This window comes from Hyperoodon ampullatus (genome assembly GCF_949752795.1).
Source record: "Hyperoodon ampullatus genome assembly, chromosome: 1".
In the NCBI taxonomy this organism is placed as follows: domain Eukaryota; kingdom Metazoa; phylum Chordata; class Mammalia; order Artiodactyla; family Ziphiidae; genus Hyperoodon; species Hyperoodon ampullatus.
The window spans coordinates 71,683,509-71,707,004 of NC_136914.1; the positions used below are offsets into that span (position 1 = coordinate 71,683,509).

At 37.0% G+C, this 23,496-nt stretch overlaps 1 protein-coding gene across 2 annotated transcripts in view; it reads left to right on the forward strand.

The window, feature by feature from the left end:
• TBC1D19 (TBC1 domain family member 19) overlaps nucleotides 1-23,496 on the forward strand; it is a gene marked incomplete at its 5' end in the record, with an annotated part of 168,324 nt that overhangs the window by 130,128 nt on the left and 14,700 nt on the right. For both annotated transcript variants that reach the window (XM_079698769.1, XM_079698770.1), the window contains 4 exons: nucleotides 5-89; nucleotides 3,116-3,160; nucleotides 18,790-18,822; nucleotides 22,298-22,407. In XM_079698769.1, the coding sequence (XP_079554895.1) occupies nucleotides 5-89; nucleotides 3,116-3,160; nucleotides 18,790-18,822; nucleotides 22,298-22,407 (273 nt within the window). The remainder of the gene's footprint in view (nucleotides 1-4; nucleotides 90-3,115; nucleotides 3,161-18,789; nucleotides 18,823-22,297; nucleotides 22,408-23,496) is intronic.

A 23,496-nucleotide genomic window follows, 5' to 3' on the forward strand; every position in this document is an offset into this window, starting at 1 on the left:
CCAGGTATTACTTTGTTTCTCCCGAGATACATCTGTGTTGGGTCACTTTGCATACAACAGTGCTTCACCACCGAAATCATACATAAGAGGTAAAATTTTAGTATATAAAGGAAGTATTCTTTAACACTTACATAATCATGCCAAGACTGTCTATTTTATAGCATATATTGGTTGTCAAAATTTTTATTGTAAATTATTTAATAAGGTGTCTCTCAGGTTATTGTAACCATCTTTCACTCCCACTTAAATCAGTGCCCAAGCCACTTATCGCAGATCACAGGAAAGTGGTTCCAAAAACAGCATTTAAAATTACTTCTTTATTTTTCCTGTTTGCTCTCTCCTCTGTTGCTGTTTTTGCCATATCTGTTGACTTTTTTTACCCTTCTAACTATGAGTTTATCAGTTGAATTTGCTTTTTCTTTTCTTTTCTTTTTTTTTTTTTGCTTTCTTTATTCCTTCTCCCAAAATGTTACACCACACTTAAAGTTTGATATAATTTATATGCTATTAGCTTTCTTAATTCTATTTTAGTGCTTTCTTCTCTTTATCTTTAGCTGCCTACAAGATAATGCTATTTCAGTATCCTCCTATCACTAATTTCAGCTGGAAGCCTTTCCCCGATTTCTCCTTTTTATTAAGTAGTGAACACCCAGCTCTGGAAGCTTATAAGCCTATTGTGTATGGTCATTCTGCTATTCCCATAAAGAAAGATGCTGTTTGTCCTGTATCTCCTAAGTCCAACTGTCTGCCTGATTACTACAACCCCTGCCCTAAGACAGGCCCACATTGCCAATGCTGGGATCAGGCTCCCCCTACTTGGGGGCTCTCTTGGTTACATTGCTTCTATACTGAATTGATAGAAACATTTGGTTTACTTGTTTGTTTCTTTCACATCATCTGCTGAAAAACTGATTATAGAACTTATCTAATGGACTTACCTCTAAATTCAGCCAAATTTTAATTCAGCCCTCCATCAGTTGATCCTGTCTTAACCTAGCTAACTTTGATTCTCTGTTTATTCCACATTACCCCATTTTCATTCTAAGCCTCTATATATTCTCTAAACATGGAAGGATTCCCCCTCCTCCACCCCCAAAATCATAGGTTCTTGAAGAACTAGCCTATATCTCACAGTATCAGAAAAACTCAGATTATTTCCTTCTATGTAGGGAAAAACCCAATTCTTTCCTACTGTGTTTTGCTCCTGTGTTTTTAATTTACTACTCACACAAAGCACTTCACTTCTAACACTTTTGGTCACACATATGTGGGGAGTTTTCCCCACACTAACAAGCTAGTCTTGACACCACCTGGGTATCCTGCAGTTTAACTCAATTCTAACACTACACTCTCTACCTAGAGATGGTGTCAGATCCCACAGGTTAAGGACTCAGTCCTCACATACATACACACACACACATACACTTCAGACACCAGTCACAAGCTTATGTTATCACCTGTGCTTCTGACCAACTGGCTTTAGATTGGACGTTCCAACAACCCTCTCCTTGGGTTTGACTGATTTAATAGAGAGGCCCACAGAACTCAGGGAAACACGTACTTACATTTACCAGTTGGTTAAAGATATGATAAAGAATACAAATGAACAGCCAGATGAAGAGATACATAGGGCTACGCCTGGGAGGGTCACAAGCATAGAAGCTTCTGTCCCCATGGAGTTGGAGTGTGTCTTCTTCCAAGCGTTGATGTGTTTGCCCGCCTAGAAGCTCTTCAAACTCCCTACTTCTGGGGTTTTATGGAGTCTTCCTCACAGAGGCATGATCAATTATTAAACTCCATTTCCAGTCCCTCTGGAGTATGAGGGGGTGGGGCTTCTAATCAAGGTTTGGTCTTTCTGGTGACCAGCACCTGTTCAGAAGCCCACTCAGAGTCACCCCAATAGAATGAAAGATGCTCCTAATGCTCTTATCACTTAGGAAATTACAAGGGTTTCAGGAGCTCTGTGCCAGCAACCAGGGGCAGAGACCAATATACATTTTCCATTGTCTCACACTCACCAAGTCCACCAACCCATCATCAATTTCCCTCTCCTCTAAACCTCTAAAGCACTTAAAGCCTGTGCCAGAAAATTTAGCAAACATATCTTAATGTTTCCTGTTTTAGTCTGGATTATAAGCCACATGGTTCAGACACCATATCTCATATCTACTCTGTTTGCCTCTCAGCACCTAGCCCAGTACTGAGTACCCAGCAGGTATTTTCTATCATCCATCCATCTACCTACCTACCCATCTATCATTTCATTCTCTTCTTACTCACAAGATCAATCCTTGTTGTCTCCACCCTAACCTAAACTGCTCATGCAGTTCTTCATTTCCTCTCTCCCACCATTCCCAACCAAAAAAAAATTTTTAATTAAAAATCTTACCTTAAAGCCAAGTGCAAAAATGCACATGACTTTTCAGTAGACTCAACAGTGTTAGAAAAACTGTCAAGATAAGAGCTACCTACTTTTTCCCACCTCAGTAGAAGGTGGGAAAAAACTCAGACCTTTGAAAGTTTTGAGGAAAAACTTTTTAAAACTCACTTAAACATTTAATTATGATGAATATACTTTAATTTTCTGAGATAATCCTGATTTCAAATATTTAACCTCATTCTCAGACCATATCAATTGTTTAGGAATTCAGAAAATATTACCACCATACAGTGAAAGACATTTAATTTTAACTTTTTAGCTCATTCCATTAAAATGTAAACTAATGAGGTGTTGCAAGGCTTAGGACTTACTTTAATGACTAGACTAGAATTACTTATAATTAACACAACAGTTCTAGGCTTACAAATAGATGCTGCTCTTCTTAAGTGCTTAAGGAGCTTGAAAACGTTTGTTCTTTTAATTATTTTGTATCACTTACCTTGTAGTGCTTAAGTTTATATTATTGACTTTAATTGATGAAAGGATTTGCTAATACCAAAAGATTGGCTGGCATATTTTCAAATTAATTCCATATCATAAAATGAAATAAAAGGAGATTGTACTATAGTAGTTTTTTAAATTCCATTAATTTTTAGTATATTCACAAAATTAATTTTTAAAGTTTTTTCTATTTTGTCTAATCATATTGGAACTGTCTATGGTTTTCTCTTACAGGAAAACTAGGACTAGAAGAATATGCCGTCTTTTATCCACCAAATGGTAAGAGCAATGCTATTGCTCCCTCTAGTGGGAAATAGGAAAATTACAACTTTTATAATAGCACTGTGACTTTCTTATTCTCTATCTTTAAATGGATAATAATTTATCATCTAAAATAAACCTTCTATAGATAACTATTCTAATTAATTTCATGTTTGTGGTTTTTGCTGAACTGTGCACATCCTTTCTGATTTTCCTTGAGACCAGTAGTAGCATTTGTGAGAAAGCTAAGAAGACTCAGGTGTCTAAGTCCAGGGTGCTTAGCTTTCCTCTGAAGGACATTAACTCTGTCTAGGACCTTCCTTTTGGCTTTATTGGAGCAGTGCCCTAATGAGTGGATTGCCTTGTGTTGCACTTTATTGTTCTCATGATTTGACAAGTGTAGTATTTATGAAATAAAAATATTTCAAGAAATACATCACTGAAAAAAGTATGTTTTGATTAAAGTGATCAAATGTATAGTGACCTCCTTGAATATTAAGTATTTCTTTGAGATTATCAGATAGTTTTAAGATATGCTCCTTGGAAAAGCAATATATAGCAGTCCTTATTATGATACTGTAAAGTTGCATCCTGAAGAAGTTCTTTTACTCCAGTAGAGTTAAGAACATGGACTTTGTAATCCTGCAGACCTGGGTTCAGATCCCAGTTCTGCCAGCTCACCCTATGACCTTGGGTAAGTTATACATCTTTGCTGAACTTCAGATTTGTCATCCATAGCACATGGGTAACAGATTAAAGAAGATAACAGTGTATGAAACAGCACGGGATGTGTAGTGAGTGCTCACGAAATGCAGCTGATACAAGTTGCGTTTAGCTTCTTTACTGACCAGCCCATCTGAAACTCATCTTTGGCTTTCATGGCACTGTCCTCTCCTTGTACCTCTCAGTGTGCTGTCCCAGGTTCCTTCACAGGCTAGCCTCCTCTGTCCCTCTTTAGGCACTGGCATTCCAATGTCCCACCCCACTCTTGTTCTGCTGCTCTTTTTTTTTTTTTTCTGCTGCTCTTCTTTTCACACATTTTCCTCAGACTTCTTATCTGCTCTCTTGCTTCTATTTGTTAATTACTCTAAAACTGATATCTTCAATTCTGACTTCTACATTATTTAACTCAAATTTAACCTGAACTAATTAATCTTCATATGCCCACTATTTAAAACAGAAAATAAAAACAAAAGCAAACTTAAATTTAAAAAACAAAATGACAACAACAAGATAAACCAAACACTGTCCTCTTTCTCTCTCCCGTTAATTGTACTCTCACTTAACCAGTAATTCAAGGCCTGAAATCTGGTAGTCATCCTTGATTCCTTTCAATCTTGGACCCCCTTCATCTAATAAATCACCAGGATCATCCAATTTTATCTTCAAACTACATCTGGAACCCTCTCTACCTCACCATAACTACTACCTTGCCCTCATTCAGGCTTTACTATCTCTAGTTTATTCATTGCAACTGACACCTAACTTGTCTCCCTTCCTCCAGTCTTTTCTAGCTTTTCTCTGTCTTTTACAATGCTGTCTCAGTTATACATCTAAAAGGAAAATCTGAAAATTGCCATTTTTCTCCTTAAAGTTTTATTAATGGCTCCCCATTTCTTTATAAGCAATGTCCAAGCCTCTCAGCATGGCATAAGACAACCTCTCTTGACTCTGGCCCCTATTCAGTCTAACTCCTAGCTTCATTTCTCACCATTTCCCATTTCACTTTTTTTTTAATCAGAACAATATCAAATTATTAATTCTTTGCACAAACACAGCTACATACTCTCAAAAAATCACTATGCTGCTTTCCTACCTCATGACTTCTGTTCCTATGCTTGTAATAGCGCATTCAACATTTCTTCACCTGGCTGCCCTCTGGTTCAGCTCAGGCATGATCCTCTTCAGGAGACTTTCCTTGGAACCCCAGGTGAGGTTAAGGGCCCTTCCTCTAGGCTCCCATAGTACCCAGTGTGAATATCTTTGGTATCTCTTACTATATGATCTTGGCATTAATTGTTTATGCTTTATCTCCCCCTCTAGATTGCAAGCCTCTTGAGGTTTAGGACCATATCATTCATTTTTGCTCCTCCAGTATCTAGCTATAGTAGGACCGTAATGAGTATTTATTTGAACTAAATTAGAGGCTTTTTAATCTTAACATTTATGTGTAAACTTTGTTACATCTGTCTCCCCAGAAACTTAATTTTCATATAACTTTTTATATTTATATAAGAATCGGAAAATAAGAAAAAATAAATAACTCTGAAAGGCCAAATGAGATGTCCGTGGAGTCAAGTTTCTTTTCTCTATTCATATATAGGAGAGCTTTTCCAACTTAGTTTAGAATGTATTCGCTTTTACTTAACACACATGCCTAACAAACTTGGTTTGCTGGTTTTTATGACCCCTGTAACAAAAGAAGTATAGAAAGAAACTGATATACATAGGAAAAATGATTAACAACAATAGAAGTGAAAATCAGAGACCTCACAAAGGAAAATAGAAAAGCTAAAAAACAGCATATAAAAGCACTCCTGCAAATCAGTCTGGGACCACTTTATGTAAAAGCCAATAACCCTCCACCCTTTAAATAAGTATCATTGGGTTGTAACATATTATAGTAATTTAAGACTTTTATAATGAGCTAAGGCACCAAGAAAAAAAATATTGCTATAACAATAATTGTAATAGTAGTCACAGCATTAGCAGCTAACATTTTTCCTTGCAGAACTATATACTAAGGAGTGTGCTAAGTACATCCCATGTATTAATTCATTTAATCCTTACAAGAACCTTCTGAGGCAGCTACTAGTATTATCCCTATTTATAGATAAAGAAGCTGAGGCACAGCATGTTAACTTGCCCAGCTGGTGAGTGGCAAAGCCAGGCTTTGAACCCAAGTTCTTTGACTTCAGAAAAGAAGTCAGACTTTTTTTTTAAAAAGCTCTCTTTTTTTAAAAAAAATGTGTTTATCATTTATTTTAGGCTGAGTCGGGTCTTAGCTGCAGCACGCGGGATCTTCGTTAAGGCATGCAGGATCTTTCATTGCGGCGCACAGGCTCTTTGTTGCAGTGCGCAGGCTTCTCTCTAGTTGTGGCGTGCGGGTTTTTCTCTTCTCTAGTTGTGGCATGCAGGCTCGAGAGCATGTGGGCTGTGTAGTTTGCAGCACGCAGGCTCTAGCTGAGGCACACGAGCTCAGTAGTTGTGGCATGCGGGCTTAGTTGCCTCGAGGCATGTGGGATCTTAGTTCCCGACCAGGGATCGAACCTGAGTCCCCTGAATTGTAAGGCAGATTCTTTACCACTGGACCACCAGGGAAGTCCCAAGAAGCAGTATTCTTAATCACCATGCCCTACTACCTCAGAAAAATGTTACTGAGTTCATTGTAGTAGCTTTTAGAAGAAAATTAAGCAGTTAATATATTGAAAAATTTGATGTATATAACAGGTTCTAGAAATAATTTCATCCAGAAAAAAAAATTGTTTAATGTTTAATGGGATAAACCCATTTATTATAAGCTTATGAAAGAAAAATGCTACTGAATTTTGGAAAGAGAAGATTGTGGTATTTTAATTTACCCACCTTTTTTGATTCAAGATCTATATTTCCCCCTCTGGCATGAGAAAGCTGCACCAGGAATGTGGGCAGTTGTCTTTATAGCCACCAAACTAGAGAGTGGGGGGGTAGTAGGTGTGTAAATTAAAAGCTGTTCATAAGCTGATCATAATCTTAATACTTAAGTATCATGTCTTGTCTCAGGTTGTTTTAGAACCTTACCAGAATCAGAGGATATTCTTCTCTGGGGATTGAGTCTGAAACTGCAGAACAAGAAGAGACAAAGAGCATTCAGTCCACTGTCCCTTTGCTCTTTACTCAAGGCAATACCACCCAACATTTGTATATTACCCGCCCTGTTTTTCAACCTCTGCCAAAGATGGGATTACTTTGAAATCTCAAGGACACCTCTCCCACTGCCACCAAAAGTGACCTGGCTTTCGTGGTCACAGGGGCTCACCCAGAGAGCTTTGCCTGCAGCTCACTGACACACTGTCCACCCCTGACCCGGCACCTGCTTAAACGGGGACAGAGGTTTGCTCACTCACTTCCCCACCTGTGATCTCCTTTCCTAGGATGGAAATAACAGGCCATCATGGTATCAGACAGTACCCTGTCACCTTATTTGAAGTCTTGTCAGTGGAAAGACTTTCTCTAGTAGATTTATTAAACAACTGGTGAGCAAAAATTTCTGAGCTGAAGGAGACTCCTCACAGGAAATTTTTAAGCTTTTCTTGTTTTTATTCTTTGTTCAACATGTATAACTTTATTTATTCATTTAATAAATACTTATTAAAGGACACAGATAAAATACCTGCTGCCAAGGAGCTTACATTCTAGTGAGGGAGACATACAATAAACAAGTACATAAGTAGCTACCGTAAATAAATTACTCAAAATAATTTCAGAGAGTGACGTGAACAATTAAAGGGAACAGAAATTGATAGTAGGTAGGGAGGTGGGGGAAGGGCACAGCTATTGTAGATAAGGAAGTCAGAAAAGATGCCTCTGAGGAGGTAGAATGTGAACAGAGCCCAGAATGTGCACAGTGAGCTGTGCAAAGGAGGAGGAGGAGAGCACTCCAAAGGGAATGCAACATGTTTAAAGTCCTAAGAGGAACATACTTGATGAACTAAAGAACAACAGGATGGCCAGTGTGACTCATGAGAGTGAGCAAAACATAAACGGGTACAAGGTGAGGTGAGAGGTAGACAGGGGCCAGGCCATTTAGGGGGACAGTTGTTCTACAGTTTTGTCTGGGCTCCTTTAGAGGCAGTTTCTCTTAATTTCTTGTTTTGCTGTGAATAGACTATACTTATTTCTTTGCATGCATAGTAAATTTTGTTGTTGATAACTGGATATCTTGAGCATTACATTGTGGTAAATGTAATCTGAAAAATCAGATTTTCTCCCCTCCCCAGAACTTGCTGTTTCTTGTTGTGGGTTGTAGTTTTTTAGTGACTTTTCTAAACTGTTTTTGTACAAATTATCTTTTTTTGTATTTAGTGCCCCCTGAAGTCTCTGTTCCATTAGCTTAGTAATCAGTTAGTGATTTGACAGAGATTTCCTTAAATGTCTGAAACCAAAATCAGTCTTTACTGATATACTCTGTGTAGGGAGTACTCCTTCAAGTCTTAGCCAGGCCATTTACGGCTCTGCCTTAGCTTTCACTTCCTGCTTGCACACAGCCCAGAAATCAGGCAGAAATGAAACCTGAAGTTCTTCTCAGGTCTTTTCTAGATTCCCCTCATTACAGAGGAGCTTTTCAAAGCCTTTATCTCTCCATATTTATGCTTCTCCAATCTCTTCCTTCCGAGGCTTTTCAGTCTGCCTAGTCCTTGCCCCATCTGTTATCCCTTGCTGCCCCAGGTGGCTAAGGCTAATATATTTGCTTTTATTTTAAATAAATAAATAAATCTGATAAATATCACCTGGCTGGCCACTTCAGCCCAATCCCTCAGGTAGCTACTAGACAGGTCAAAACACACAACCACAATTTTTTGGTTCAAGATCTATATTGCCCCTCTGGCATGAGAAAGCTGCACCAGGAATGTGGACAGTTGTCTTTATAGCCACCAAACTAGAGAGTGGGGGGTAGTATGTGGGTAAATTAAAATACCACAATCTTCTCTTTCCAAAATTCAGTAGCATCTTTCTTTATTAAAGTATTTCCTTGGTTGTTGTAAGTTCTTTATTAGATTCCAGAATTCAAAAAGTTGATTCTAACAGTTCTAGCCAGTTTAACCATTGCTATAGTGGAGGGATGGTGTTTTAGAGTTTTCTATTTCACTCTTGTCAGTGACATCTCTCCTCCAGTTCCTGATGAATATTTTTAAAAGATCATCCTGACTACTATGTAGAATAAAACATAAGCTCCAAGAGAACAAGGACCTTAATAGTTTGATGACCAACATTATCTAGCATCTAGAATCATGCATGGCATAAAGTCACTGCTCAGGAAACATTATTGAATGAGTGAGCTAAGGAATGAGGGAATGAATGTAGAAGGATATAGAGGAGCAAGAATAGAAGCAAGGAGGTGAGACTTATAGGAAAAATATACATAGATCTGACTGAGACTTAAAATAAACAAGCATCATAATTTGCTAATACCATTTGTTTCTTACAAGACAAAATAAGTAATTGCTAGTGAACATTAGGGAGAGGAGTGTTAGGACTCCAGAGCAGTGGTTCTCCAGTAAGGGCAATTCCACCCCCTTACCCTCCAGGGACATTTGGCAATGTCTGAAGACACTTCTGGTTGTGAGAGGGGAGGGATATACTACCAGTATCTCCTGGTTAGAGGCCAGGGTTGCTGCTAAACATCCTACAGTGTGCAGGACAACCCCTCACAACAAAGATTAGGAAAGGCTCTTGGAAGAAATAACAAAAATATATCATTTTAAATCTGCCTGCAAGTGTCAGGTTGATAAATAGCAGTGTACTTTGTTATCTAAATTAATTAAATAGATTTAAAACATCTCATAATCCAAAATTCATGTCATGTGTAACTTTGGACATAAATTGAGAAACTAATTATTTAAAGTATCATTTCTAGATTGATATTTAAACATGGTTATGTTCTGGCGTTTTGGGGAACTTTTAACTACTAAAATAAACTAACAAAGTCATATTCTGAAGTTCCAATTCAGAAAGATAACAGAAATAGCTAGAAAACAATTTGACCATTGTCCTAATCCCTATGCTTACTGACCAGTAGGCTACATGTGAAATGAGAATAAACAGAGGAAATGATTATTTCAACATTGAATTAAATAAATTGTACTAATCCCAAATGAAAAGTAATCCCAAATGAAAGAGTGTAAAAATTTGCTTTCAACTGGAATGATGTTAAAGTGAATCAGATGTGAGAGTTATGGTACAACTATAAACGCTAAGTATTAATAGAGACAGTGAGGAAGTGAAGGGAAAATATTTAGTAAGTGCAAAGCTTGTTAATATTTGGGGTGTTTTCTGAGTCATATTTACTATTTATATCTCATCTAGTTCAAGATTTATTTTTGTTGATGATGTTTACCATTCTGGACTATGTCAAAGGCCCGTTAAATCATTACTTCATAAAGTTATTTCTATTGAATGGAGTAGGCAGTTAATATTTTAGACTTTCTTCAGTTAGATAGAGGTAGGCTAGGATCTTAAAATAATCACTCATAGCAGACTTGTAGAACTCTGAGGCCAGATTAGCCATGGTGTCCCAAGCATCCCAATGCCTGCTGGAAGTACACTCTTGGATGAAGGCCAGGTGGATGAAACTTGACCCTTGAAAGACTGAAGTGGTGAGAGGGAAAGGAAAGGACTTTGAAAAACTGGTCAAGAACTTGACAGCCTCTGAGATCAAAGAAACGTTTTAGGTGGTATGTGCCCTAGAGTGTTAATGAATTCACTGCTTCTTGTGCCTCCTACTTTTGTTTGCCAGAATCTGACTTTGTCCTTCTTCAACAGAGCAAACTATGTACCCTCTTCTGGAATCCTAAGCCCTGGTTAATCTTGATTAAGCAGAAGTGAACCTTTATTTAATACTGACAAATTTTTTTTTTCCTTAGGTTTAAGCTGATACTTAAATGTGGTACTCTCCCTTCTGAGAGCACAAAATAGCTATAGTTAGTGAGCATCTGCTGTGTACTGAATACTATACTGGTACACTTTAAATACATTAACTCATTGGTGCTTTAGTACAGCCCAGTGAAATTAGTAGTATTTATCTCCATTTTCAAAAATGAAAATAGAGACTCAGAGAGTGTTGGTAACTTTCCTGGAGACACACAAGACTCGAATGCATGTCTGTATGACTTTGTGGGCCATTTATAATTTCAACACTGAGTTATTGAGAGCCTCCTGTCCTATATGTTAATTGCTTATTCATAAATGAATCTAATACTTTAATATCTTATTTATAAGCTGTGATTATACTTATAAATGCTTGAATTTCCATCATTAATGACATATATTGAACATCTCACTTGTAGAAGATACCATGCTAGATGCTGAAGACGATACACAGTATGAATTGTGGCCCTTGCCTCACATAGCTTATAACCTAGCTGCTTATAGAACACCTATAGATTTCAGGACTTGGGGGAAATATGGTGAAAGTGTGATTAACCATGGGTCATCTTAATACATGCATCCCTTTTGCTTCTTGGCAGTTCACTAATTCATTCACTCTAACCTTCCTAACAAAAAGTGCTCTGTCCTGATTAAGGTATTCCTATACTTAGGACATCTTTAATTAATATTTGTAAAAGATGAAAATAATAATAGTAAGGTCTTCATTTCTGACTACTTTAACATGCTTGTTTAAAGGTTTCTGCAGTACTTAATAGAGGAAGGAAAAAAGTGTTTTTGCGTTAAGAATATAGTGGTTTTGTATAATAGCAACCTGTTTTGATATTTAGTATTTAGAAAGATATACTGTATACTTATATTTTTGTAAGGTATCAAAATATGCCTTCTATTTATGAACTTATTTTTCTCTCTTAGTTTTTCTTTCACATGTCAACATGATTAGGCGAAGACGAACTTTTAAAATTATTTGTTAAAAGTTTATAATCAATAAAGGAAATAAAATGAAGCCAGAATTAGGGAAGATAGAAAAAAGATGGGTGTTCACAAGAAGAAAAAGAGACTCAACCAAAGATATAAACAGAGAGAGAAATTAAAGAAGAAAGATGGTCTTTGGACCCTTCTAAGTATTCCATTGAACTAGAGCTGGTGGCTATAGTGTCATTAGGAATATTGACTTTCAGTGTGTGTATCTAATCTGGTTTTGAACTTTTTGTTTTTAGAAAGCAAAAAACTTAAGTTGGTAAAGAATCTTAACCATTGGAAGATTCTCATATGTCCAGTTTTCTTCACGTCTCACAGATTTTTCTGTATTTGCTCTAGACATAATTGTTGAACATAGAACTCTAGAGTTAGATGATATTTCAGAGACAATCTTAGTCCCTTTTCATGACAACCAATTACTGAAGCTCAGGAGGTTTGATGACTTTCCTAAGGTTACCCAGCTGGTTTCTGATAAGCCCACAATGGACTCCTGATCTCCCACTAGAGACCAATAAATTTCTTGCTCCTTCTCTAGTCATCATTAACTTACCCATCTACCCATTCATTCGTTCAGCAAAACTATATTCATTATCAACTATGTGGCGTCATAAAGTGCATACAAAGATGAATAAAACATATTTCCTGTCCTCTGGAGCAATCTGTTAAACAGCTAATGATAACACAAAATACTGTGAAATTATAGTGATGGAAATGTGAACAAAGTGCCATGAGAATGCAGAAGAATGAGCATTTAATTATGATTAAGAGATTTGGTATGTTTCTCTGAGATGTTACTTGTCCTTAGCAAGGTTTTGATAGACATTAAAGCAATTCATGGTACAGAATTACCAAGTTCAAAGCTACCAAAGTATGAAAGTGCATGATGAGTTCTGATGATGATGAATAATCTAGTGTGGCTGTACCACAGTAGGTATAGAGTCAGGATGACAAAGGGGAGGTAGATATATCTCAAGTTGCCATCGTGAATGGTTAAGATCAGATCAAGGTTTTGAATTTCACTCTGTAGACACTTAGCCTATATTATAAGGCTAGAATGTGAATTCCATAAATATAGAGAAAATTTTATATTCATTTTAATCTCTCCAGAGGCTACAGAGTAGGTTTTTAACACTGATTGTGTGAGTAGGAACTCAGCAAATACTTGGTAGATGGATGAATGGTCAGAGGAAAATCCTCAATAGATGTAGAGGTCTTTTTCATGGTCTCATCAACCTTTTTAGAAGATAACCTGAACCATTACGAAAGTTTGTTGGAGGGCAGAGAGGTTTGGTAAAGGGAAACCAATTAGGAGGCTCTTGCAGGACCATAGGTAAGATTTCATCAGAGCCTGAACTCAGCCCTGGCAGTAGGAAGGAAGTGAACAGTTAAAAAATGATAGAGTTAGATTCTCTAGGACTGCATATGTTCATTCCACAAACATTTAATGAGTACCTTTTATATTCGGGGCAATAAGCTTGCCTCTGGGAATAGAGATAAATAAGGAATAGTTTTTGTACTCAGGTAATTTATTTCACTGGAAGAGAGAAAAACAAAAAATGATTGTATGATAAGAGAATGAAAACATCATTTGTTAAGTACTGACTTTGCATGAAATGTTGTGCTAGGCATGTAACATACATCATCTTATTTAATTTTCACAACTTCATTGATATTGTCCTCATTTTGCAGCTGAAGGAAAGTCTGTTCCTAATTTTGGCAGGGTCCAGGGCAGGAGTACAATTGGAAGCCCACCTACTATAAGTCTAGATGTTTAGAAGTTATAAATCAGACTAATAAACTGATAAGTAAAGTCTACTTTGTTTTCTTGTCTTGAAAAATATACCTTTGTAACAGTCTGGAAGGCCAGTTTCAGATTCAGAATTCTTAGACTCCTCAGAAGTCCCTAGCTTGTGGTATCCCTCACCCGCTTCTTATCTATGACTCTACCCCGCACCTGGACAGACTTCATGCATGTGGACCCACTAGGCTGCTGGTCCAAGCTCTGTTCACATCTTCCACAAATAACCATCCTTTTCCCACCTCTCCATCCTGAGGATAGCACCCATCAAGAAGGTAGCTCTACCTAAGAGGCTGTGCAGACCCTGGAAGCTGGCTAGGAGCCTTTGGGCTGGGAATTTCAGAGTCTTGGGTGTCTGGGTTGTGGTCTGAAAGGAGGGACATGAACTCTGGGTGAGGGGTATAGTCAGAGGAGGGCCAGAGCAGGGCCCTTACTCCAAGCCCCCCTGCCTTGGTCTAAGAGCAGTACTGGATAAGGAAACAGGTTAAGTAAGCAACCTAAGTGTACGCAGGTAGAAAGTGGAACCAGAATTGCTTAGGTCTGTCTAGGCTCACAGAGGAGAAAGGGTACCTCAACCAGTCAGGGCAAATCAGCTGATACAAGAGTACTGATTAATGAATGATTGGGAGTAGAGAGTCAGGGGCTGTCAGAGAGATCGTTCTAGGAGAAGTATTGTTTAAAACCTCAAAGGGGGCCTCCCTGGTGGCGCAGTGGTTAAGAATCCACCTGCCAATGCAGGGGACACGGGTTCGAGCCCTGGCCGGGGAAGATCCCACATGCTGCGGAGCAACTAAGCCCATGCGCCACAACTACTGATCCTGCGCTCTAGAGCCCGCGAGCCACAACTACCGAGCCCGCGTGCCACAACTACTGAAGCCCACGTGCCTAGAGCCCATGCTCTGCAAAAAGAGCAGCCACTGCAATGAGAAGCCCGCGCACCTCAACGAAGAGTAGCCCCCGATCGCCACAGCTAGAGAAAGCCGCGCGCAGCAACGAAGAACCAAAGCAGCCAAAAATAAATAAATAAATAAATTTATTTTTAAATAAATACAATAAAATCTCACAGGGGTGGGGCTCGGACACAGCTAGAGGTGTAGGAGAGCATGGCCTACAGCCCTTGTCCTTAAGCCCCAGAGGCTGAAGGGTTGGCAATCAGTTTGGCAGGGTTAGAGTTGTGCTTGCAGGGTAGGGAAGAAAAATGAAGCTGCTGATATTAGACTGTGGCTGAATCCTGAAGAGTTAAGCATTCTTTATCTTAAAGGGACAGGAAATGAACACAATCACATTTAGGTATAAGGGCTGAGGGAGGACTAGATAGCAAAGATGACTCAAAGCTTTCTTCCTTGAAGCCTAGGAAGGGAAGGAGTTGTTTACAGAATTAGGTAGTCCAGAAGGAGGCGCAGGAAACTGGGTTTTTACTGTTTGAATTACAGGTTAATAATGAGAATTCTGGTGGAAGGAGAAAGAAAACAAGTATGACAGAGTCTTGGAAAGTAGCTATATTTAAGGAGTGTGTGGAAGAGAGAACTAGTCCAAAAGACAACAAAACAAAAACAACTGAGCAGCAGAAGTTTCTGAGGCAGGGAGCCTGATCTGCACAGTGTCATCAGTGCCTGGTGGGCTCAAGTTTGAGAAGGAACGTTCAGTTGCTAGGGGGCCAGGACACACACACAGGGGAGATGCCTGGATTCAGCCATCAGGAGTTGGGGTGAGAGGGGTGGAAACCAGTTTAAGGAATTGGGGATATATATAATGTGGAAGTAAAGGAAGTTACTTTGAATAGTTTTTTAAAAGTTAAGCTCAGCTTCAAGGAAAGAAGAGAGATTAGAGATTTGTTTGATGGGAAAGTAAGGTTCAGGGAACAAAATGGACAAGTCCCCCTCCTCCTCTTCTTTGGTGTCATTTTTATTAGTAAGGGTATTTGTAATATCTTTGGCTGAAAGGTTGCAGTGAAACAGGAGAGACTGGAGAGAGGGGTACTTTGATAGGACCTACCCACGCCTTGCCTCTGCTCCTCCACTAGTAGGGGTGAGAGCCGATGCCACCACTCTCCGCCTTCAGGCCATTGACCTCAGGAAGCTTATCCCGGTTCACAGCAATCGCCAGGCCAAGCCCAGGGCCTCCAGTCACCTCTTACCAGGTGACTCTGTCTACTTAGCTTCAATGGCTCTTTTATCAGTAAGACCTCCTCCCTCCCCCAGCCTTTTCCTCTCTCTCCCCCTTCCCTCCATTATTTCACTTTGTGGCACTTATCACTGTCTGACAGACATCCACTTATTTTATCATGACTTTCCTGTCCCTAATAAAAAGTAGGCTCCAGACCTCAGAACAGTGTCTGGCACATAGTAGAGGCTCAATTCCTATTTGTTGAATGATGCACACTAAAGGGTGAGGAGGAAAATTGATGGGGCAGGATTCCAAAGCAGAGGTTGGCAAACTTTTCTGTAAAGGGCCAGATGGTAAATATTTTAAATTTTGCTGGCCACAAACAGTCTCTGCCACATATTCCTCTTTGTTGTTGTTTAAAATAATCTTTCAAAAATGTAAAATCCATTCTTAGCTCATAGGCCAAACATAGACAAGCCACAGATCTGACCATAGCTTCTGTGAGAGAAAGTGAAGGAAACAGGATTAAGAACACAGGTGAAGATGGTAGCTCTGAAAAAGAAAAAGGAGGGCTTCCCTGGTGGCGCAGTGGTTCAGAGTCCGCCTGCCAATGCAGGGGACACGGGTTCGTGCCCTGGTCCAGGAGGATCCCACATGCCGCGGAGCGGCTGGGCCCGTGAGCCATGGCCGCTGAGCCTGCGCGTCTGGAGCCTGTGCTCCGCAACGGGAGAGGCCACAGCAGTGAGAGGCACACTTACCGCAAAAAAAAAAAAAAAAAAAAAAGAAAAAGAAAAAGAAAGAAGCATCTTCCTCTGAAGACCTCCCTAAAGGGAAGTGAGAAAACAGATGAAATGTGTGAAGAACATTTGAGGTAAAGAACAGACAAGTGAGAATTTATGTCAGTGACATCAGCCTCCTAGAGAGGGGGGAAGCGAGTTCTGCAATTGAGTGTGAAGCACTTGAAGAGCAGGAAGGTTCTGAAAGAACAGGGTGGCTAATCAAACAGAGATAAACAGGGAAAATGATAAACAACACAGAATTCAGACACAGTTGGACAACATGAATCTGTGGTGTGTTCTAGAAGACTAGGGAAAAATGGGAAAAGGTAGATCCTGAGAATTACAGCTTGTGAAGTTTAAGAGTGATGCAACACAAAATTCTAAATGTGGTTGACCTGGCATACTAGTTCAGAATAATGTTGGATTTTCCTCATACTTTTTTTTGATAAAATTACTTCTAGAATTATCAAAGAAATATGAGCTAATTTGTGAATAATAATATCAATAATTAACTTTTATTGAGTCTAAACTATTTATTTATTAATGGCTGAGCTACAGTCATTATCTCATTTAATCATTTATGTAGTTCTAGCATTGTCTCTGATTTACGAGATGAGGAAACTGAAGGTTAGGGGAATTAAGGAACTTACCTAAAGTCACACAAAGTTCTTAAACAACAGAGCTAGATGAACCCAACCAAGTCTGTCTGACATCTGGTCTGTGTTCTTAACTTACCACAATAGGGTGCTGATCAATGAATTACTATCAGTATGGAAGGAGGTCTCTAGTGACAAGTCCTGTCCTCACTCTGTCTTGTTCAACATTTTTATAATGCTCTAGATGAGGACATAGTGCATTTATCAACCTTTCCAGCAATGTGGACCCAGGAAGAAGAGGGAATACATTAGATAACAGGATGAGAATCCAGGATTATCTCAAATTGGAGTGGTTCACCAAAGAGGAAATGTAATAGAGATAAGAATACAGTTCTTTACTTAGGTCAGAAACAACTGCACAAGTGCACTGTGCTTTAGCTGTAGGGTGTGTAGGGAGGAAAAATGCGTAGAGGCTTTCATCACCTCACTTTAAGGACTGTCATAAACTACAGCTTGTCCAGAGGAGAATAGAATAGAGAAGGTATTCAGGACCACTTCATCTGAGGAACTGTTAAAGAAACTCATAAAGTCTCAGAGCAAAAAAACAAAACAAAACAAAAAAAACAAAACAAAAAACCCAACCTGGTGGTGATGGGGGCGGGGGAGAGAACAGTGTCCTCCAGCATTTCTGAAAGTTTTCATAGAAGATAAGTTAGGTGTGTTCCATGTGACCCTTGTGGTCAGAACTAGGAAACATAAGTGGGGATTTACAAGGAACCAGAGTCTCACTCCGTATGAGAAATAACTCCCCCCCAAATTAAACCTGTTCAAAATTGTAATTGGTTGCATTGCGAATGAATGTGCCCCCTATTGCTGGATGTTTTAGACTGAGACTGAACTATCATTTGTTAGAACTTACCCTACGTGACCTCTGAAGGCTCTGCCAACACTTAAGTTTTTGCCTCTGAACATGTCAGATGAATGAAGCATTTCTGTGCTATTTTTCAAAAAAGTAAACTTCTCATCTTTCTTTTGTGTTTGCAACCTGATTTAGTACTGTGTTAGATATATGGTGGTGTATATATTACAGAACTTGCATTTTGAACCTAAGCTGTACAAGTTCTAATTTTTCACTTAGAGTGTGACAAGATGTTTAGCATACCAAGTTAGGCTTCAAGTATTTTCTTTTAAATGGATGTGCACTTTACTTGTGTATAATTCTTGCCAAAGATTACACTGAATTTGTACCATATTCCTGCCAATATTTTTTCTAAACCACATCCTGTGACGTAATTTGTGTTAAGTTTATAAGGGAATGCATCTATACAAGAGGTGCCTTGAAATGCTCACTTATTTTTTAACAGATTGGACTCCAGTATACAGGATGAAGTTGCTTCAAGAAGGACTTAATCTATTGACTTTCTGAGACTGTTATAGTTAGTTCTTAAACTTAGCTCTGTGATCTGCCTTTTTCTGTTTTTTTTTGTAACACATATTCACAGTCTTAATTTTCAACTTTATCAATAGAAAGTTAACTGGATATATATTGAAAACCTCTAGATTGCTTTTCTAAAGGTATTAAAAAGCCTATCGTTTTGTTGGTGACTAAGTCTTTCTGACATGCATGAACAAAGTTGAAGCAAAAATAGGAAACCTCACTATTTTGGGCTTAAATCCTCTAAAGTTTACCTAATAATTCAGTGGGTATACTAATTGAAAAGAAATACTTTTTTATTTTTTTAGGGGTAATCCCTTTTCATGGATTTTCAATGTATGGTAAGTTGGACTTTAAAATATTCAGTTTTTATTATACTTTAGAAAATTAAACATGAAAATCACACTTTATATTACATCAACCACACACTTAACAATGTTATTGTGAACATTTTTAAACATTGGATTTGATATCTGTTTATATGTCCAATTAAAAAATTTTTCAAATAAAGGGTCATCGTAATTGCTCAGATGGTGATTGCTTGTCAAATTAGAATTGAACATACCAGGAAAATGGTTCTGTGGTTTACCATTTTCTAATTCAATGGAAATTAGAGCTACACACTGATATTTAGTTCTAATAGATGTAAAATGAGATTGCTTAAATTCCTAAACTATTTCTCATTAAGTCTTTAAAAAAAATAATAGGTCAGAAAGAATGCAAAGGGAGGGACAACACTGAGTGTGAGTTCATGATTTCTCCAGACTGGCTGGTGTGCACAGCAACAATTACATTGAAGCATCCAGTCATCCTGAGGCACACGTGACAAACGCATGTGCAGGTTTGAGAGCCCTGAGCACCTTTGTGGCCTCACGTATCATTGAATGAGGAATGCAAGAAGCCTAACAAAGATTAGCAAGAGGAAGAATGCTCTATGCCTTAAGTGCAACTTAATTTTTAAATTTTCATGCATTACATATGAGCTTGTTGAAGATTGTTGTCCCAACTATTCCTACTCCCCAACCTTTAGACTAAATAGAAATATACATTAATGTTTACTTTTGTAAAAAGAATCAGCAATAAACACTTTTCTTTGTAAAAAAAACCCTCAAGTGTTCAGCATCAGACAGTCATCATGAATGACATAATATAAACCTTTTAAAACTAGCATACAATGAAAAGGATTCAAAGTGCCTAGGAATTTTGCATTATGCTGCCCTTGGCTTTATTCTCTTGAGCAACCAAAATTTCATAATGTAACACATAATGTTATAGTGAGGTTCCAGCATATTTCTCTTTTATAAATATGTGAGGAATTTAAAATAGAAAACCTAAAAAGGTTAAGAATATAAATTTTTACCTTTAATAATAAAAAATGTTAGCCCTTTTATTCTTTTATTTTAATAATTCCAACTGCAAGCATTTTTCAAGTAATTAGTTTTTAAAAGGTATACTTGAGCAATTTGGAGAACAGTTAATAATGTCAGGAAAGTTTAAATCTTCTAAGAACTCTCAGGGTACAAAATACATCTTTGATTCCTGCCTATTCACATTTCTGGTTGTTTTAATAGGTTAAAGTTTATACACCCAAGGGGGAAATGTTCGCTGAGGAAATAGGTGATGCAAAATGTTTGATATACAGTTTATACTATTTTAGAAAAATATGTTAAGCATCCACAAATACTTTAGAGCAGTGACCACTTATTTAGAACCAGTATACTGGCATAATTGCAACTTATCCCCAGGAACTCTACATAGTACTAGGCCATTTTAGTTTTAGTTACTGTATTTCTTTAAAATTATAATACTTACCTCTTTTAAAAATTTATTCAAAACTTTTCTCTAATTTAAACTGGCCTTCTCCTTTCCCACATATGTAGATTAATGAAGTTTTTTGTTGTAGGTGTAGTATATTATGATTTCATAAATAAATTCCTATAGTGCAGTGTTTAATTGGTTAAAAAGATGATGAGTTAATTCATTTTTATGGAAGAACCAAATAGGGAAAGATGCTTAAAATGGAAAATAAAGTCATGTAGAACATTTTTTACATATTATATGTAATGGACTAAAACTTTTCCATTTCATAGCTATATAAGGGAATTCAACATCAACAATTGTGGAATCTTGAAAAATAACTGATTATAACGTTTTCTATATTATATATGTTTATAGAAAAGTGCTGATTTTAAAATTCTCTTTCATTCCTTCACTGGAAATGATCACTAATGATTACTGAATCTTTAAAATCTTTAGATTCACATTACAAGTTTTTAAATATCAATAACTTAAGAAGTTGGAGGGGAAAATATGCATCATCACAAAAAGTAAATGAATTCCAAACCTTCATTTTGAATTTGTAATAATACCATGTATTTGTGCCACATTGCTTTTTCTTAAGTTGTTTCAATTAGAATGTGAGTTATTCTTTTTAAATATATAGAATACCTCAGTTGGGGCTATTTAAATAAGTAGGCATTTATTTTGATAGTAAAATAATTTTTTTAAATTAGTTTTGAAGTGAAAGGACATGGCTATTAGTTTTTAAACATATATAAAACATAAAGGTCTTTTCCTATTCATATATATAAAAGGAGGTTTATTTTTGGATGTATTTAGATATTTACCACCCTAAAATTGATTTGTCTCTCTTTTGCCCTTCAGAAAAGTGAAATTTCTCAGTTGCAATGCTAGTTTTTGATAATTTATTAATCAGTAATACTGTGCACCACCATTTATCCCAGATAATCGATTTTTTGTTTTGTCAGAATTTAAAATTTTTTATCATTTTTTCCTTTCACGTTGTCAAAAGGAAATGAGCTGAGTTGGCTCATTGGTTTCCCTGCTTACTTAATGCCTACTGCCCTCAGGGCATCACTGACATTATAGAGCCCAAGACCTTCTTACCTGTCTGATCTATATCATAGATGAAATTACCCATAAGTAAGTCACTTTTATTAAAATTAATATTTAGGTAATGCAGTTTTATATATCTGCATTATAAGTGTATTTATGCTGCCTAAAATTCTTGAGTCTTGAAAAGATGAAAAGCATGACCACGTTTGCAAGTGCAGAATAATCAGACTGTCAGGTCAGCATCTGATTTTAAAATCTGACTTCCTGACAGTCAGCTATGAGCTGTCTGGTTGAGTTAACCCACCTGTGCTTAACTGCCATGAACTGGGTACAAAAGAAAACTTAATTCAAATTCATTAGAGAAGTAAATTCTTAGAGTTGTTTTATTTTAAGACTATGAAAACTGTCTAGATACATATTGAGATATGCCAATATAGACCAATAGCCTAAACTGTTAATCAAAATTTTAATTTTCAAATTTAGTTAGTTGAAGACCATCGTTCTAAAAGCTAGTCATAAATCATCTTATATTTTACTTACCTGACTTCAAAAATTAAAAATTTCAAAAGATCCTTTGTGGGACAAAGTAAAAATGAAATGCCTGTTTGTCGCTTTCTTATTATTTCAATTGAAAAAAAGAGAGACTTGACTTTATGTAGTTTTTAAAAGTTACTTTGAATTTTCAATATCCCTATATAGTTCCATTGTGTCATTCTTGTTCTACTGTTGAGATTATAATATTTTATAATTTACTCCCTTCTTTTTAATTTTTAATGACTCAGTTTTTTACATGTGCATATATTCCCTTTTCAACATGAAAAAAGAATATATATATGATTCTAAACTTGTCTATGAATGAATATTATTACTAGAAAATATTTATTCTTTCATGTTTTGTGAAATTATTTTTTATATTTTAGTAGTTCTGCAATATTATTAATTAATTTTTTGTTTTTTCAGTTGCACCACTTTGTTTTCTGTACCATGAACCTTCCAAATTGTATCAGATATTCCGTGAGATGTATGTGCGTTTTTTCTTCAGACTTCATTCCATCTCTTCTCATCCTTCTGTAAGTTCATAAAAAAAAAAAAAAAGGATCAAACCAGACTCTAATCTGTTTTTCCTTTCCTTAAGAAAAACAAATGTTAATTTGTGAGGTCAAGCAACACTTTTCTATAGAATAAATGAAAGAGAAGAAGAAATTATATTTAAATAGTTTTAGTAATAATTAGAAAGGAAAAAGCCTTTTATCAATTGCATTTAAATTGTCTTTTATATGTTGAAAGAAAAAACATAGCAATGTCTGTATTGTTTTCTTTGACACAGGTGGCTAACTTCTTTGAATGCTGGTTTCCTCATCTCTGAAACTCATTTCAGAGTTAATAATGAGTTTTTGTGGTGCTGTAGAGCAGTGTACAAAGCACCTGGGTAGTACTTGGCTCATGGCAGATGTTCAGTAAATAGATGGCTGCTGTTTTTATTGTGTCATTATGATTATCATCATCATCATCATCTTTTCTTTGTTAATGAAAAATAAACATTTATTTGTCCCTTATTTTTCAATTTGGCTAATTATCAGTTATCAAACTAGATATCTCCTTTGTGTTTATTCAAGAGATGGCTCCTTGGCCTTAATATGAAATTCAAAGAATAGCATACTGGGAGTTGAGTATTTGTATCTGTTTTATTTTGTCCAGTCCTTTATCATATCTTCTGCCCCCCACCCCCACCCTCCTTAGCCTGAGTAAAAGCAGTGTTTATTTTATTTCAGTTATACTTTTTCTGTCTTTGAGCCTGCTTTGGTCTGCTTGTGGGTAACTTGACTGACTCTCCAGAAAAAAACATTAAAAATTGGAATGTGTCAGGGCTACCAAGTTTCCCAAAAGAGGAGGCTATCACTGCTACTCAACTAAATAACAGTTCATTATCCTCCCCCCGCCATTCCTGTGTATTCCTATTCCACCTTCCTCTGTCTCCAGTGTTGCTCTCATACATTGCTAGTGAAAGCAGGCAAGTAACAGAAATCCAGGATGTCACAGATGAACAAATGAAGTACCACCAATTATCTTGGGTTTCTTCTCTCTGAGACAACTTGATTTAATGCCTATATTGCATGAATATTTAATCTAGAATAACCAAAAATATATTAATAAGTCTT